The 16975-nt window shown below is 49.3% G+C and overlaps 1 protein-coding gene across 6 annotated transcripts; it reads left to right on the top strand.

The window, feature by feature from the left end:
* The first annotated feature begins 4158 nt into the window (after positions 1–4158).
* DHDDS (dehydrodolichyl diphosphate synthase subunit) lies at positions 4159–16491 on the top strand. Of its 6 annotated transcripts, none has more exons than XR_015222838.1 (10): positions 4159–4181; positions 5445–5525; positions 6400–6516; positions 7142–7284; positions 8017–8133; positions 8329–8430; positions 9099–9213; positions 11472–11579; positions 15915–16066; positions 16188–16206. XR_015222838.1 is itself a non-coding variant. In XM_086625978.1 (10 exons), coding segments are annotated over exons 2-10 (837 nt in total). In that variant the 5' UTR covers positions 4159–4181; positions 5445–5462; the 3' UTR covers positions 16364–16491. The 6 variants fall into 6 exon arrangements, 5 of the variants coding, with proteins under 5 accessions (XP_086482104.1, XP_086482102.1, XP_086482103.1 ...); XM_086625978.1 differs by lacking the exon at positions 15915–16066 and adding an exon at positions 16362–16491 and having other exon boundaries at positions 16188–16257; XM_086625976.1 differs by lacking the exon at positions 16188–16206 and adding an exon at positions 14433–14652 and having other exon boundaries at positions 15915–15950.
* The last annotated feature ends 484 nt before the right edge of the window (positions 16492–16975 follow it).

Raw genomic sequence — 16975 nt, 5'->3', positions numbered from 1 at the left:
TTCTCCTGAGCTTTAAACAGGCTCTGGCACAGCCTGGGTGAGCAGTGGGGGACCCTGCCCCGTCCCTCCCTGCCCCAGGAGGGAGGGCGAGGGGGGAAGGCTGGCAGCAGAGCGCTGGGGAGATGCCCGTGGGCCGGCCCCACGGGTCCCTCTGCTCCTCGTGGCTTCTCACGCGCAGGTGGGTGCGAGAATTTGCAGTTTTTCTGTGGTCGCCCCATTGCTGAAACCAGCAGAGCCCAGATTTGGGCTCAGTCTGGAAGGAATCGGGGCATCTCTCGTGGCTGGGCTAACGCTCACCGCCTGCTCATGGGCTTGGGGGAGATCAGGTCAAAAGAAAAACACTTTTTTTTTCCCCCCTAAGCCTTCCCAAGCACCAGCCCAGAGAACGCAGGGTGTTTTAAGCAGCCAGCTCTGCCCCTCTAAGGCTTCTTCCCGCCTCCGAAATGCGGAGCTGGGGAATGGGAGAGCTTCACAGAGCAGAAATGCTCTTTGTTAAGCCTTGTGCGCCGGACATGGGGCAGACTCGGCTCCCGGGGATGTTGCTGGCACTGTTTCCTTCGGAAGCTGTGTACCCAGCCCACCCGGGGCTCACACAGATCCAGCCATGGCTCGACCCAGACACTGGACTGCCTGGGTCTTCCCACGGGCTCTGGATCGAAGCCACGCAGGACAAAAACCAGCCTCTGCTCCTTCTACCCATCCCACGCTCCAGAAACCGATGGCTCCTGGGCTGAGCCTTCCCAGGGACAGAGGAAACGGGTGTCCCAGGTCATTAGCGGCTGCTGTCCTCCCTCCCCACCGGCCCCTCGAGTCTTGCCGTTATTTATTGGCCCCGGTGGACAGCCCTTCTCCCGGGGCAGCCTCCCCGTCCGTGCCGGAGCCAACGCCAAGTGAAACCTGCACTAGGACGTGCGTGAATGACGTATCTCTGGGTTTGTTTGTCGTCTTTGTTTTGGCTTGTTTTTTGGTTTCATTTTGGTTTTTGATTTTTTTTTTTTTTTAATATAAATATTCTGGGTTTGTATTTTTGTATATTTTAATCTTTAAGGGGAAAAAAAAAAAAGAGAGAGAGAGAAAGGACGTAATTCCTGCAACTTATTCTCAGGTATTCGAGCAATCTCAGGGATAAAATGCCTCTGTAGCCCAGTGCTGGACAGAGAGGAGGGTTTTTTTTTCTAACAGCACAAAGACGTGATGAAGTTCGTATTGGAAGCGTAGATCTACCTCACTGGATGTTCGCTAGGTGGACTGACGTGTTGTCGAGCTTTTTGGTTGTGGTTTTTTGGTATGTTTGGGGTTTGTTTTCTTTTTAACTGTATTTTAATAGAGTCTCTTTCCCTTCCCCACTGGACTGAGGAGGAATTTGAGTCTGTAGATCCGTGTAGTCCCGCTGTGGGGACAGAGAGGCCAGGCAGTGCCACGGGGCAGGGAACAGCTGCTAGAGCCCGTGTCGGCTCCCCAACTCCAGATTTTCTCCCAGCCCGGTGGCTTTTGAGGACTGTCCTCCATTTCTCTCTCCTGTGTACGCTCACCCATCCCCTCCCCACCGTCTCAATGGGAACACTCCAGTCTGCCCCATGCTTGAGTCTTCTCCGTCATCACCCATGGCTTGGGACGTCGCACAGGCTCCCAGCAGGCTGGTGCCGTGTGGCTGGGGGTCAGAGAGCCAGGACAGGGGTCCCAGCTCATTCAGGGAGATCTGGCAAGAGCTGACAGCAGCTGGGGAGGTTGTTGGGAGACTGAGGGTTTTCCTCAATCCCCTGCCCTAACTCGGCGTTGAGCAAAGGGCTGGCTGGCTGCCCATGACCTCCTGGGACGAGGGACTTGGTGCCAAGGTGGACCCAAGTCTAAGGCAGGTGCAACTGCTCCATCTTTCTTTTCCCTTCCCGGCTCCCCCCAAATGCTGGCTCACAACGGCCAGGGGAAACTCTGGATCTCCAGTTTTTGGGGCATTAACACTCCGCTTTGCAGCTTGGGGGCTGGCTGGAGCCTTCCCAGGGAGGGCATCTCGCCGTGCTGGCGTGTCAGGACACGGGCACGGTTTCTGCTGTTTTTTAGGTAGCTGTAGGTTTAGATGTAGAGCGGGGCTGGAACAGACGGGGAGCACCTACTCCATCCTCACCAACGGGCACCCCGGGGGGACTCGCTGAGGCTGCTGGAGCCCAGTGACCCCTCTGAGGCTTCACTCTGCCCTGCGGCACGCGGGCACCCGGGAGGATGGCGAGCGGCTCCCCAGCTGCTTGCTCTGCCCTGCTCCAGTAGTTTTTATGGTGAGGTGGTGGTCTCTTTTTGGGAGGGTGGGGGGAAGGACTGTGAGTTCTTGACTAGCAACGGGATCTGTACAAAAACCACTTCAGGAAAACGGCTTTTGTCTGCACGGGGTAAATGCAATAGAGCGCACTGGGCTGCGCCTCTAAGCCTGGCCTCGGTCCCGCTGCCGCGTTGCGGGGGGGGCTGCTGGCCGTCCCCTGGCACCTCGGTTGTGCCAGGGAAACTGCTGCCCCCCTAATTCTTGTACCTGTCTTGAAGAATCGTGTAGGACCTTTCCCCCCCTCGCCCCCAGTATAATGGTTTGGTGATTTTTTTTCTGCTAGATGTCTAGTGTGTGTAAATACCTCTGTAAATCTTTCCATTTTTCTCTCAGTATTCTCCTTGATCATTGTTTACAAAAGTAAGAGGGAAAAAATAAAAAAAATTAAAAAGGAAAAAAAAAAATAGCCAAAGCATCTAATAGGTTACAGAGCAGGGAGACAGGATCTTCTCTGTGTACTCTGCCTTGCAACTCTGCGTGGGGATACGAGCTCTGTAACCAGCCCTGTCCTAGGCTAGAGCAAATAGCACACGGCTTAGAGAATCACTCAGGTTTCCCCCGGCGCCAGCGTGGCACCGGGATCCAAGAAAAACAGGGATTTTTAGCTGTGAAGGGAAGCCACGTTGGAGAAGATGGGATCAATTTGCATCTTCTCACGTTTGCCATTGTGGGTCTTCCCGTAGCTTGACAATAATTACGTGAATTGCTGCCTCGTCGCCCCGCTGCCGGTGCTCGGCTCATGGGCGCTGGGCACTATGCATTCCGGGCGGGTGAGGCTGCACACTCAGGGTCCTGCTGGAACACGGGAGCGTTGGAATGTAGAGGAAAAGCTGTCCCTCACGCGAGGGCGTCTCCCCTGCTGCCAAAGCCTTGAGTCTTGTGCAAGAGTGTCTGTGAGGAGACGGAAGAATGTAATCCATGTTTACTGCTAGCAACCAAAGCTTGTTTGTGTCAAACTCGTGAATTTTTTATCAAGTGGGTGGGAGGGAAGGGAAGAACCGGGGTGGCTGCGTGTGGCTCAGGGGTTACCTCAAGCTGCGCTTTCCAAAGAGATTTCCTGCTGGAGTCCCTGCAGTGAGATCCCCAGTTCCTGTTGCTGCAGGTTTTTCCCTCTCCTTTCATTTTTGTTTTTTAAATTTTTTGTACCAATTATGTAAAATGTGTTGTGTGTTTTTTTTTTTCTTTTCTGGGAAAAAAAATAAATAAAGACCATGGGCAATGGCTGCTGGTGATGTTCTGCGTGCAGTTACTTTTTTTCCCTCTCCCAAAAATGGGTTCTGCCTGGGCAGAGGGGGAGGGTGTGCTGGGATCTGGGGTACCCCACAGCTGCCTCTACTCGCAGCCGACAACAACCCTGGCCGTGCCACCAGCTTCCAGCTCCCCACCACCCCGCTGGCCTCACCACCAGCCTGCGGCCATCTCTCCCCATACCCTGCCTGTCCTCACAGCCCCCCACAACCAACCCAGTCCCGCTGCCAGCTCGCAGGGACCCGCTGCACCAGGGCACCCCAGTTCTGGCATGGCCCTGCCAGCGCGCAGCACCCCCATAACCGCCCCAGCTCTGCCATCAGCCCCCAGCCCCCTACAACCACCAGGGCCTGCCAGCCCCCAGCCCCCCATAACTGCCCAGGCCCTGTCAGCCCACAGCCCCCCATAACCCCCGGCCCTGCCAGCCCACAGCCCCCCATAACCGCCCGCCCCCCCCGCCACCGCCTCCCAGCGCCCCCGCGCATGCGCACGAGCCCCGCGTCCCGCCCCCGCCCCTCGGCGCCGGCGCCTGCGCGCGCCTCCCGCCCTGGGCGCGGGCGTGTGACGCAGGCGGAAGGGCACGTCACGCTGCGGGGGGGCTGAGGCGGCGCCGCCGGGCGAGGTAACGGGCGGGCGGCGGCGGGGCGGCTGCTCGGGGTGGGGGTCTCCCTTCTACCGCGTCTCTCCCGGTGCGGAGCCGGGGGAGGCCCGAGGGACGCTCCGTCCCCGCCGTGAGCGGCGAGACGCGGCGGCCGCTCCCTGCCTGCCCCGTGCCCGGCGGGGAGGGCTGCGGAGAGGCTGCCCGGGGCCCGTCTCACCCGGTGGGGGGCGGTCCGGGAGTCCTTCTCCCCCTGCCCCGGTTCCGCTGGCGGTGGGGAGAGCCGTTTCCCGGAGGGAGCGGCCGAGGTGGGGGGGCGGAAAGCGGCCGGCGGGGCGCGAGCGGGCCGCGGCCTTTCCGGTGCTCCGTCCCTGCGCTCGAGACGAGAGGCGTCTTGGTGAGGTGCGTTTTTGTGAGGTGGCCGCGTAAAATGGCGTGTGAGAGATGAAGGGCTGTTAACGGCCGAGGATGGCGTGGGAAGAGGATGTGTTTTCACCCGGAGCTGCTCGAGGGAGCGTTGGAGCTTCAGTGACCCCTCAGGGCTCGGCAGGTCCTTGCCTTAACGTTTTGTGGCTGCACGCCCTTCCTGAGGGAAGAGGCGGAGAGGGCCGTATGGAAAATGAAGGCAATCGGTGTAATTAGAATCCACTTCGGTCCCTAGATGGGCACCGGGTGGTCGGATCCGGACTGTCGCCCCCACAGCGCTCTCTCCGCACCTCTTTGCCCATGGCACTCAGGGTTCCCGGCGGAGAGATTTGAAGATTAATGTGGAATTTAGTGTGCAGGGAAAGTGGTAAAAAACCCAGTGCTTTTACAGCTCCAGAGGGTAAAGTTTCCTACTTGTGAAGGAAAAGAAATACCAGTGGTGGCAGAAGTGCAGGGTAGCTGGCGATGCAGGTGGTTACTTCATTTGAAGGGTCTCCAACAACACCAGCACAAAAGCACTGAAGGTCAGTTTGCGCTGCTGCCCCCCTGTGACTCGCCTGGTGGTGGCCCAAATTGAGGATCTGTACTGGTTCGGCTGGAAGATGCAGGAATGTTTTTTTTTTTCTTGCTACCAGCTAGTGCAGAATCCACTCTTGAATTCCAGCTGGAAAAATCCAGAGCTCATTTCTGAGCTCCCCCAACATCTGCCTGTCGAGGTACTTGTACAGATGATAAAAGGCTCCAGATCAGCGAGTCAAAGCTTATTTTTCCAAGGTGATTGTTTGTAGTATTGCTTGGGGCTCAAACAGAATCTTTTGTACGTCTAACGCCTTTGTTTTCATCGTTCCTTTGGGAAAGAAGAGGAGCTCTTGGTGAGACATGTCGTGGATCCGAGAAGGTGAGCTGACCATCATCGAGAGATTCTGTGCCAACATCATCAAGGTGAGGACTGAATTTGGTTACCTGTGGTAGAGAGTTGGTGAGCTCCGAGTGGGACTGTCTCTGCGACTGTGCCGCTCTAGAACGATGGTGGTGCTCGCACAGGTGCGTGGTAATGCTGGCACTGGATGCACATCCCTAAACGATGTTTGAGGATGGAAAATTCCTTAAGCTTCGTCTTGCAAATGAGCAGGGCTGCAGGCAGCGCTTGCCAGTAATGAGTTTACACTCCGGGCTGCCGTGTTTTGTGCCCTTGCTGATGAAGGCAGGGCATGGGAAGGAGGGAGAGAAGCAAGGTGGTCGGATTACGAGTCTAAGAAATGAAACTGAGTTTCTCTTGATGGGAATAATCACCCACCAGTTCCAGGAAAATTCTGTCCTTGCTCAGCCGAGTCTTGAGACTGGTGATGCTGTCCTTCTCGCAAAAGGATCTGTGCAGACCTGATGAGGTCAGTGGAAAGGAATACTCCTTTTAAGTGAGGAAGTCTCATGACTTTTTTTTGCTTTTTTTAAGTTAATTATGTCTGTAAAAATGCCCTTGAACTCTGAAATAAAAATACTTAAAATTACAGCAGCGTAAAACTCTCCTAAGTACTGCAGTTCTCTGCCACACAACAGAAGCGGGGAGGGCAAAGCTGCTTTTCAGTTTAGGCAATTGTCAATACTGACGTGCTTTATTAGGGAGCCTAAATTTGGGTTGGCAAAGAAGGAATTAGCATCTTGCTTCTTCCAGCTCCATCCTTGAAGCGGGAGATCTGTGCTGCACTCCTGCAAAGAGACAGTGCTGCCGGGATGGGTGGGAGTAAACTCTCTGCGATGCAAGATGCCAGCCTGGCTGTTGCCTCTCTGGTCTGTTTTGTTTCTCCTTGTTCTCTAGGCAGGTCCAATGCCCAAGCATGTCGCCTTCATCATGGATGGCAACCGCCGTTATGCCCAAAAGTGTCACGTGGAGAGGCAGCAGGGGCATTCGCAAGGCTTTGATAAGCTGGCACAGGTGGGAAGGATGTTTGCTGCCTTGAAATTGTGTGCTGAAAGTGTGAGCCATGTCCACCAGCTGACTGTGTTTGCTGCTTGGCTGGTGTATTGTGTTCCTTTTCTCCACTGGGGTCAGGCCTGTGCTTTGAGCTGATGTTAGTCATCAGGGTTCCCAACCTCAGCTTCTCTCTCTCTTTCCCTGTTATCTTGCAGAGTCATTCCAATCAGCTGTTTTCCCCCCCTCTCTCTGTTTTACACTCGATTAAAATATCTGCCTTGCAGATCTGGAAGCTTTTAGTTCTGTGAAGCAGGTTGAATTTCTTTGAAAAGGTCTTGAAAAGTGCAGTATTGTATAATTTATAATGTTATCTACAAGAAGTGCCTTCCCTGGCTGGATTAGTCCCATGTCTCTTGTGGATTCACATCCTTAGACAGTGATATTTCCTTCCTGGTCTTTAAGATGAATCTGAAATTCTCATCAAGTGGGTTTTGTTGTCAGCTCTTGATGGTTGTTTCTTTTGAGTCAGTCTTGGCATAGTGGGAAACAACAGGAATGTTCTAGCAGTGGAGAAGCTGGATCTTGCTGACTTGTCTGGATCTGCTGATCTGACCTTTTTTTTCCATTATATTTTATCTTCTTGCAGACACTACGGTGGTGCTTGAATCTGGGCATTCAGGAGGTCACTGTTTATGCCTTTAGCATTGAGAACTTCAAACGCTCCAAGGAGGAGGTGGATGGACTAATGGATCTGGCAAGACAGAAGTTCAGCCGCCTACTGGGAGAACAGTAAGAATCCTCTCATGTCCATATCCCACAGGGTGCAACTAAAGCAGAACACCATTAAGAGGTGTTACAGGGATGTTGGAAGTTGTGAAAATGGATAAATGAAGGAAGCTGTTCTCCATCTCCAGCTAGAAATCTGTGTTATGCAGAGTTGTGCTACCCTGTGGGTGACCATTAGTCATCTTAATTTTTGATTAGTTATAGGTGGCCAGAGTCTATGGTTGTATTCTAAGCTTTCCATATGGATTTCTATAATTTCAGGTAGGAATGCTGGACCTTTGATCGTTTTCTAGTCCTCTGGTTATGTCTGTACCTCTAGAACTTGTATGGGGAATGGTCATAGAATCCTAGAGTGGTTTGGGTTGGAAGGGACCTCAAAGATCATCCAGCTCCAACCCCCCTGCCATGGGCAGGGACACCCTCCACTCCACCAGGTTGCCCAAAGCCTCATCCAGCCTGGCCTTGAACACTTCCCGGGATGAGGCATCCACAACTTCTCTGGGCAATTCTCAGTTTCCCTTTATGGAATGACGTGGAATGATCAACTCTAAGCCAGATGTCAACACCTGAAAAACGTTTGGTCATTTTGCCTTTTTCTAGTTCTTAGTTTTGCTGATGCTGTGCCTGCTATGTGCCTGCTGTTTCATTCGGTGGATGTTGTGCAAGGCAAAGATGGTGCTCGCGCAGCAGGGACCGATCTGTTTTCTGTAGTCTCACTCTCGTTGTTGGGTGCAGGGAGAACTTGAAGAAGCATGGCGTGTGTATCCGTGTCCTTGGGGACCTGCCGCTTCTGCCCTTGGATATTCAGGAGCTGATTGCCCAAGCTGTGCTGGCCACTAGGAACTACAACAAGTGAGTAACACATGGTTTAAAGTAGCTGATACCTCACACCTTCCTCTTCTACCTGAAGGCTGAGACTTGGCAGACATGATACGCCTTTTTTTTCCAGTTTGTCCTACAAACACACATAACTGTTGTAGATGATGTTCTCTCTGTCATCACCGGACCTTCCTTAGGTTAGTCTTTAACATATTTCTCCTCTTTCAGATGCTTTCTAAATGTCTGCTTTGCGTACACATCGAGACATGAAATCAGCAATGCTGTCAGGGAGATGGCATGGGGGGTGGAACAAGGACTGCTCGAACCCAGGTAACTCTTGTCTTTCTGTATGAGGCTTCGTAGATGAAGACTGTGCCTGTCTTACCTCCTACGCTTTACTAATAACTTCCCAGAAACCAAGTGGCTTTTAAATAGATCTCATTAAACCAGTAGGACTGGAACAAATGACTTAAAGTTACGATGCAATGTTTGGTTTTTATTATTTCGGTTACCGTGGTGATAGATACACAATCAAGACAGAAGAGAAATTAGGTCTGTGTCTTAAGTTAGTTTAAACGTGAAGGCAGTTTTTATGCCACAACAATTGGCTGCTTGGCTGGCAGTCTTAGCGATGAGGTCAAACAACAGATGAATCATGAATACTGAACTGTTCCTCCACCCTGGAGGAGATGGGGCAGTTAGCACTCTGCTCTCTGCTCCAGATGGAAGTCCTCACAGCCTGGTTCCACCACTGTATTATGTTTCAAAGAGCATGGGGGGGAATGCTCTGGGGCTGAAAGAGCATTTAAAATAGCCTGACAACAGCATCCATCAGAAACAAGACGACTGGCTGTGGTACAGCTCTACCACCCAGTTTTAATCTGCAGTCTTGTTTTTTTTTAAAAAAAAAAACACAAAACCCTTCAGTAATTTTGATTTAGTAATGCCACCTCTGTTGGGTCAGAATGATCTTAATAAGATGCATCTGTCTCTCTTAGTGATGTGTCTGAATCGTTGCTTGATAAGTGTCTGTACACCAGCAACTCCCCTGACCCAGACCTCCTGATCCGAACCTCTGGAGAGGTTCGATTGAGTGATTTCTTGCTCTGGCAGGTAAAGTCTTTGTTTTTCTCCTTGAAATATTCCATTTTTGCATCCATGTTCTACTGACTCCGGGCATGAGCTGGCATGAGGGTTCTTAAGCTCTCTCTGCCAGGGGTTAGGTAACTTCTTGGATGGACTGAGTGCTGGGGCACCTCTGAGGAATCTGTTTCTCACAGTTCTGTGATTGCCTAAAATACCTTGCAGCACAAATCTGAAATTGTATCATCCTGAAAACACTTAATAAGAAATCACAAATGAGTCTAGCTGACAGCAGTCAAGGAAATAATTAATTGCTCATCCTTTTGCTCCGCTTCTCACATTTAGGTAATTCCTCATTTTATGATGAATTCCTGGCTTTGATTCATTTAACCTGGCAATATATTTCCTGGGGTGAGGAAATCCCAGGAAGGATTTCTAGATTCCTGGGAGTGGTGTTTGTCATCTGTCAGCTGTAGGTATCGGAGGTGTAACCCTACAACATGTGTGATGTGCATGCCTGACTCGTCACAGTTTCAGAAGTGCCTTTGACTTTGACAGTAAGACAGGACCCTACAAGACAGGTTCTGGGGGTGGCAGAGTCAGATCAGCAGGACTGGGCTGCTAAGCTAGAACACAGCAAGTTCTTAACACGTTTAAAGTTTGTGTATTTGCAGTGACAGTATCCAAAGCCGCTTCCATTTCTCTTTCTCCTGTGCTGGGCAATATTGACTTGTTTGTAACCCAGACTTTGCAGGAGAACGTTTGAGTCAAGCTGCTTTACTTAAAGCTAACATTTTGTTTTACATGAACAACTCAGAGCCAAAACCCAACTGCCTTTAAGCAACCACATCAAATGTTCCTTTTCCAACTTATTAGCAAGTTCACAGAAGTTGTCTGGCCTGAGTTGCGGTTGCCTCCCCAGGGATCTCCCTCTCCTCCCTCTCTTTTTGGGCACACCTGTACACTGGATGGGTGTCAGTGCTCTGAACTGATGTTTTGCTTTCTTCTCTCAGTGGTAGTGCTGGCAGAGGTTCCTCAGAGACTGAGGCTGTAACTGCTGAAGTGTTACCAAGGGAGTCAGTGCTCCGTGAGCCTGGCTGGCGCGGTGCCCCTCTCCCGTGCCGTGAATTACAGCAGACGTGTTGTGCTCCCACTCGGCCAGCTCACATGCCAGGTTTCCCTTCACTAGCAATCCTGTGTGTCCTGACAGCCCCAAAGTAGGAGGGCATTTTGCTATTCCGGGGTGATCTTATAGCAGCCTTCCAGTACTTACAGGGGGCCTACAGGAAAGCTGGAGAGGGACTTTGGACAAGGGGCAATGGCTTTAAACTGAAAGAGGGGAGATTTAGATTGGATATAAGGAAGAAATTTTTCACTCTGAGGGTGGTGAGGCACTGGGACAAGTTGCCCAGAGAACTTGTAGATGCCCCATCCGTGGAAGTGTTCAAGGCCAGGTTGGATGAGGCTTTGGGCAACCTGGTGGAGTGGAGGGTGTCCCTGCCCATGGTGTGGGGGTTGAAACTAGACGGCCTTTGAGGTCCCTTCCAACCCAAACCATTCCATGATTCTGTGATTCTATTCAGGATGATTCTCTGGCATCAAAGAACGTGTCCTCATAATGGTTTTTGTGTAGAATTGACACTAAGATTTTCTGTATCGTTACAACTTTGAGTAATACAGAGTCCTTTTCAGCATTAGATTCCGTAGTAGTGGTTATAGGAACACATTTACTGAAACTTCAAGGGACTCGATGGCACAAATAGGTTTTAACTTGAAATCTTGCATCTTTCAGCTGTAGGATGTCTTCAGTGCACCACAACTCTTAGATTCATTAAGCACTTTACATGCCATGAGTGGGCAGCAAGGAATATCACGAGGTGTCATTTGATGAGTGGCTTAAATTCACGTCCTGATCCTCAGTGCATCTGTTATTCCCTTAACTCAGCCTTCGGTAGTCCAGTGTTGCTATTTTAGTTTTATTATACGTCTGTGATGCTTCAGCATCTTCACCTCTATGAAGACCAACATAGCATTAGAAAAAATTCTGCTGGTATCTTTACAGGAATGGATTACTCATGTCCCAGCGTTAAAAACTAATTAGAAAGACTCTACCTTGTGCAATTTCAAACTCTCCTGGCTGGTATTTATTTAATTTTAAGTAGAATCTGATAACAGACCTAGGTAAAACCTTTGTGGGGAGACTGGCATAGTTTGACCAATAGAGCTGCATCTTGATTACTTTTCCCTCTCTAGATGCTTTAAATTCTTGGTGATCTTGCTTTCTGCAGACGTCCCATTCGTGCCTGGTGTTTCAGTCAGTCTTGTGGCCAGAATATTCCTTTTGGAACTTGTGCGAGGCTATCCTTCGGTTCCAGATGAACTACAATGCCTTACAGGTAAGGGAGCCCTGGGGAGATGGAAAACTCTGCACAGCAGCGTGCTGGAGGCCAGGTGAGAGTGTGCAAAGTGGGAACAGAAATTGTTTGTTTAATGCAGTTAAGATCTTGTTTCAGTAGCAGCTAATGCCAGATGTGTTGCTCCTGCTGTACCTATGTGGCTTCTTCAACATCTTAGCTGGTGGCCAGGCTCCTCTCCTTTCGGGAATACCTAAAGAATCTCACATCAGCACGGTCTCTACTGCTCATTCCACCAGCTGGAAGTATCCGTCCCCACTCCTCAGCCGACAGGATGGAATAAGCACTCCTCATTTGCTACGGAGCAAAATCAGTCAGTTTAACTCAAACCACTTCGTCAGTGATTTAAGCAAAGACTGCGGAGTTCACTCTGGAATGAGCAGGGAGAATTTGCATGCTCTTCCTCTAACTCCGCTGTTGTTTTTAGGGTTGTAACAAGGGGGTTTAGAGTTTCCTTTCTGGGAGCTGAAGTGAGGCTACCTGGGCTGAGAGCCACTGAACAAGTGTCCTCTTGTAGGTCCAGATGTGTCTACTGAAGAGAGTGTTCCTGTTGTCATTGTTCCTCCTCTCTTAGATCTGTTATTATGAGCTTTCCCTGACTTGCTTCAGAGAAATCTGGCTGATTTAGTAGTGACTTAGTAATCTGACTATTTTTAAGCAAAACAAGTTTGGGAGCTGGAGCTCTCAAAAGGGAAATCTGGGGGGGGAGCAGCTTGTAGCACAAAGGCAGCCCTAACTGGCAGGAAGAGGAACTCACTGTGGTGACTTACCTCCACCATATCTGCTTGCTGAGTGTGTCTAATTATTTGGGTCCTCTGTTTGTAAAGACAAGCATTATATTGCCCTTTTCTACCTTCGGAGGCCTTGCTAACCTTTGAGAGTTGTCAAAGAGATTGTAGATGATCATAATTATGGGTGAATTTAATCAGGTCCAGTCTGGAAGCATCCAAATTCTCCACGTCTTTAACCTCTTTTTTTTCCTTTTTCTGCCTCAACTCTGCCCTTTTCCTACCAGCAATTCATTATATTAATACAACTAATGGCAATTCACCTTCTGCACTGAGAGGAGAGCGAAAAAGGCAGTAGTGTTTGTCACTGACATTAGCTTTGCCTCTGTCTTGAACAGTATTGAACAGTGAGGTCACTGTTCTGACTTTGCTCCTAGTGCTAATTTCTGATGGGTAACAAATGCTTCTTCTGTTCCTAGCTAATCTCATCTTTTCTTAGTTCTCGTTTGTGGGTCTATGTGTTCATGCTGTGCTATTATCAAGGGTTTTTATTGTCCAGATTTGCTCTTTGGACAGTTTTCTTGCTCTAAGACCCACTTTGCAGTATATAAGGCTGCCTTTTTTTCAAGTGATGCAGCCTAGTTATGCAGAGGGAAGGACTTTTCACTCAAAGGAATTGCTGAGATTTAGGAACTGGGTTTTGGGGTGGGTTTTTTTTTTTTAATTTGAAATAGGTGATCTTGAAAGCCAAGAGTATCTAGAGTTCTTGAAACAAATTACCTTGGTGGAAGGGTTGCTTGTGAGTGAGGGTGGTGAGGTTAGGGTGTTGACTTGCTGAGAAGCCAGAATCTATGACAGCGGCTGTGTCTGGGAGAGTGCTCAGGATGCTGGAGGCAGTTACGGTGTGGATAGGCAGCTGGATGGAAGGTTTGACAAGGTACAGAAAAAAACTTGATTTGGAGGCATTTGACAAAAGATATCCTTCCATCAGCTCCAGCAGCATCGCATTTAATGGCCATCTTAATTTTCCAGTTAGCCTGTAGTGAACAGGCACAAATTCACTTTGTCCAAGCGCGGAAGTCTTACGCTGAACAGGCGGATGATCTTTGCATTTCAAAGAAGCAGAGCTACAGCAGCAGAGTGCTACCAATTCAGTGGGGTTTTCTGTAGCTAGGGATGTTTCTACTCTCATTTCCAGCACAACAAAAGCTAATTTACAGTGGCAGAGCATAACTACTGACTTGGGCACAGGGAAAGTGTGCTAAACAGTGAGTCAGGCTCTCATTATAATAATTATTTCTTCTTGCTCATTTGAAAGGCCAGCACTCCTGAAGTGTGTGTCAGGTTATGTCACGGTGACCAGTTGTACTCTTTTTAGAAATGAAAGCTCAATATTCCTGCATGCAGATGTGTCTTTGCTGTTGGAGGCTGCAGGCTAGGATATGTGCAATAAGAAGAAATCCAGGAGTGATGTTCTGCAAAAATATTTCAAATACTTGAAGAGTAGGCAAGGGTAGCTACTGCCTTTACCTTTCTCCTGCCCATCCTGCTGTGTCTCAAGTACATTATTAGATCACAGACATCTGGGAATGCTGAGCCCTCTTGTGCTATTTTACTGAAGCTAATTAGCTCAATACCTGATCATCAGCTCGAAGAATTGCCCCGTAAATTATTGCTCTGAATCCCCTAAAACCTCTCAGCTGCCATGTGAAGAGGATCAAAGTTCCTGTCATGACACTGGCGAGGACAGCTTGTCTGTGGTTTGAAAGTCCTCGTGTGTGCTGTTCCTCTCCGATTGCGATATCTGAAGGCTTTTCCACAATCTGTCATGACCTTTACCTATTTTAACTAGGAGTTAATGCTGTGAGCAGACTTGTATCTTGGGGAGAAGGTCCAGGAGGATATCTCTGTTGGTTTTGGGCGTTTTTTATAACCAATCAAGCAAGCTGCCTCAAAGCAGAGGAGGCACACGCAGAGCCACCCTTCATTTAACCTATAGATTGATGGCCAAGCAGAGGCTTCTGTAACCTGTGCTGCCTTGCATCTGCACCGCAGGTGAGCCGAAAGGCCTGGTGAAGTGCTAACGCTCTACTGCTTTTCACTCTAGAAGGCCAGAGACTCCTACATGGAGGAAAGGAGGCGACAACAGATGGAAAGGGATCAGGCTTATGTGACAAAGAAGCTGCAGCAGGAGGGGTTTGCATCCCACGGAGACTCTCGGCGTCGACGGACACTGTTGCAGAAATGCACCGCCATGCGGGAGGAGAGAATCCAGGGCTTTCTACAGGCACTAGAGCACAAGCGAGCGGACTTCTTTGAAAGATTGTGTACGGTGTCTGCATGACATAGGTGCTGGGTTCTTCTTGGGAAGACAGTTTTTAACCACGTTAGAGGGAACAGCTTGCCCAGAGGAGTTCATTCGGTGCGGTTCTGCAGCGGGGATGCAGGGCTGCTGTAGGACTTTACGTCCCCACTGGCCCTGTCCGAGGGCTGGGACAGAGTACTGTGAACCTTTCTAGTTCTGTGAATGCTGCTGAGGAAGGTGATGCCGTCCTTGTCTCATCTCCCTGCCCCGAGATGGAGAATATGTGCACTCCGTGATATCTCTGCTGCTTGGTACTTTACAGGCCTGGGTGTTTCAGTGACAAAAAGTTAACTAAAATGAGCCTCCAGTTCTGTTTTGACTCCATTAATTGGTCCAGGCAAACCAATTCGGTCTTCTGGACTTGAATTCTTTCCATGGCTTCGTGGCAGTGAATCTTCTGTTGCCATTTCCTCTGCTGTCCCTTAAGGGGAGCCTTGCTTTCTGTAGGGAGAGGGTTATTCTTGGTGTAGGAGGGTGCCCTGTGCCAAGCAGTGGCAGAGATATTCCCCACTGCCTACCTCATGTTTCCCCCACCTTAGTGTGCTGGTTTTGGTGTATCTGCTCTTACAAAGAGCTAAAGCGAGGTGTTGTCAACCTTGCTGTAAAGAGGGAAAAAAAAAAAAAAGATACTGCAAAGCTTCACCAGTGATACCAGTATCACCTGTGATACCTTCTGAGCAGTGTATGTGGGGAAAACCAAATGCTGAGGATGCTGGTGTTGGAACAGACTGACTGTGCTTAGGAAAGAGGCTCCGAGCAGGTAAGGAAAAGGGATTGGTTTGGTTGGGAATTAACTTTGTGGCTTAAAAAGGGGAAGAAGTTAGCTAAACCCAGGTGATGGATACAATATGCCAAATCCCTCTGAGACCTCCCTGGAGCTAGGACTTAACAGCCCGTTTCCAGGGAGTGAGGGTGGGCTTAGTTCAGGAACACAGTTGGCCAAAACCAACCTCTGACCCCAGCCAAAATGGTTTAGAAGGGCTATTTAGCTGATTTTAATGGGAGTGGCCGAAGCAGCTGTGGAGTGTTGTTTGTTCTCAATTTTCCATCGGCAGGGAGATGGACTAGCTAATTTCCAAGATTATTTCCGTCTCTGATTTCTCCTGGTTTCCGTCCTGTGGTCAAAATAACAGAAAACATCTTGATTTTTTTTGTCTCTGATGCACAAGCAGGTGCAGCAGTACCAGCTCTTGCTGGATTTACAGCGTTCCTTTTTACCTCCAGGTGAAACCTAGAAAACGCAGACCCAAAAGACTTGTAAGTGCTGCAAAGTCAGCGCTTTGAATGTGATTGTGAAGAGGATGACTACATTGTCGAATTGTGAATAAAGCATATTCGTACCAAACTTCTTTTAAAAATAAGCGGAACGTTTAAAAGTACGTAAGATGTAATGAAGTTGGCATCCAGGTCTAATGTAACGTTGTTTAACCTACGATAGACTCCTCAGCTGATTCCTGTAGGACTGGAAACCATTTGAAGGCCGTGTTCTTTTTACAGTCTAGTGTGAGCCGTTTGCTGGTAGCCCCAGGCTGGCTGAAGGAAGCTCCATGCACAGACCTCCTCTCATGTAAGTAGCAGACAGTAGCTTGGATAAAAGTGTGCCAAGACGATGGGAGCTGCTGATTTAAACTCCTCCTGCTGTATTTTGTTTTCTCTGTCTTCACGTTTCAGGAAGCTGTCTGTGGAAATAGTTTACTGTCCGTGAGATGGAGCACTCTCCAGTCTGCTTTGCCAGGCTGATGGGGAGACTGTCTTCTACCTGAGAATGTATTTTTGCCTTAAAAAAAAATTACGCTTTTCAGTTGTGTTATGACGATACAGGTGACCAAAGCTACAGCGGTGGTTTTCCACAAAGTAGTAGGTGTGGTAATTGAAGGATCTGGTTTACAAAAGGCTTGTAGGGAAAGTTTTAATCCCTTTTATAAAAGCCATCGCTGTAGTAGGGGAGGAAAGCAGTGGAAAAAGATTTATGTTACCTGACAGTTTCTTTATTCCACCGTTATTCTAGTAAAATACCAACTTTCCACGTAAGCCCTGGTTCATTAGAGGGTGAGTGTAAGTTATGCGGGCAAACCCTGAGTTTGAGGAGTGCATCTTTGCAGTAAAGTGACAGTTCTGCTTCCCTATTTTATGTTTATATGGCGAAGATGTGAAAAATAAGCACAACTGGGAAAAATGTGCTCTTCTGCCATTTGAGGTTTGGAAAAGCCTGAAAGATCACCTGGGGAGGGAACGGGGAAGCCTGCTCCTTGGGCTGTTTTTCTGGACGAGGTTCATTAGAAGGT

The sequence above is a fragment of the Tauraco erythrolophus genome, chromosome 24 (genome assembly GCF_009769465.1).
Source record: "Tauraco erythrolophus isolate bTauEry1 chromosome 24, bTauEry1.pri, whole genome shotgun sequence".
Classification (NCBI taxonomy): Eukaryota; Metazoa; Chordata; class Aves; order Musophagiformes; family Musophagidae; genus Tauraco; species Tauraco erythrolophus.
This window is presented reverse-complemented; position numbering and strand designations above follow the sequence as displayed.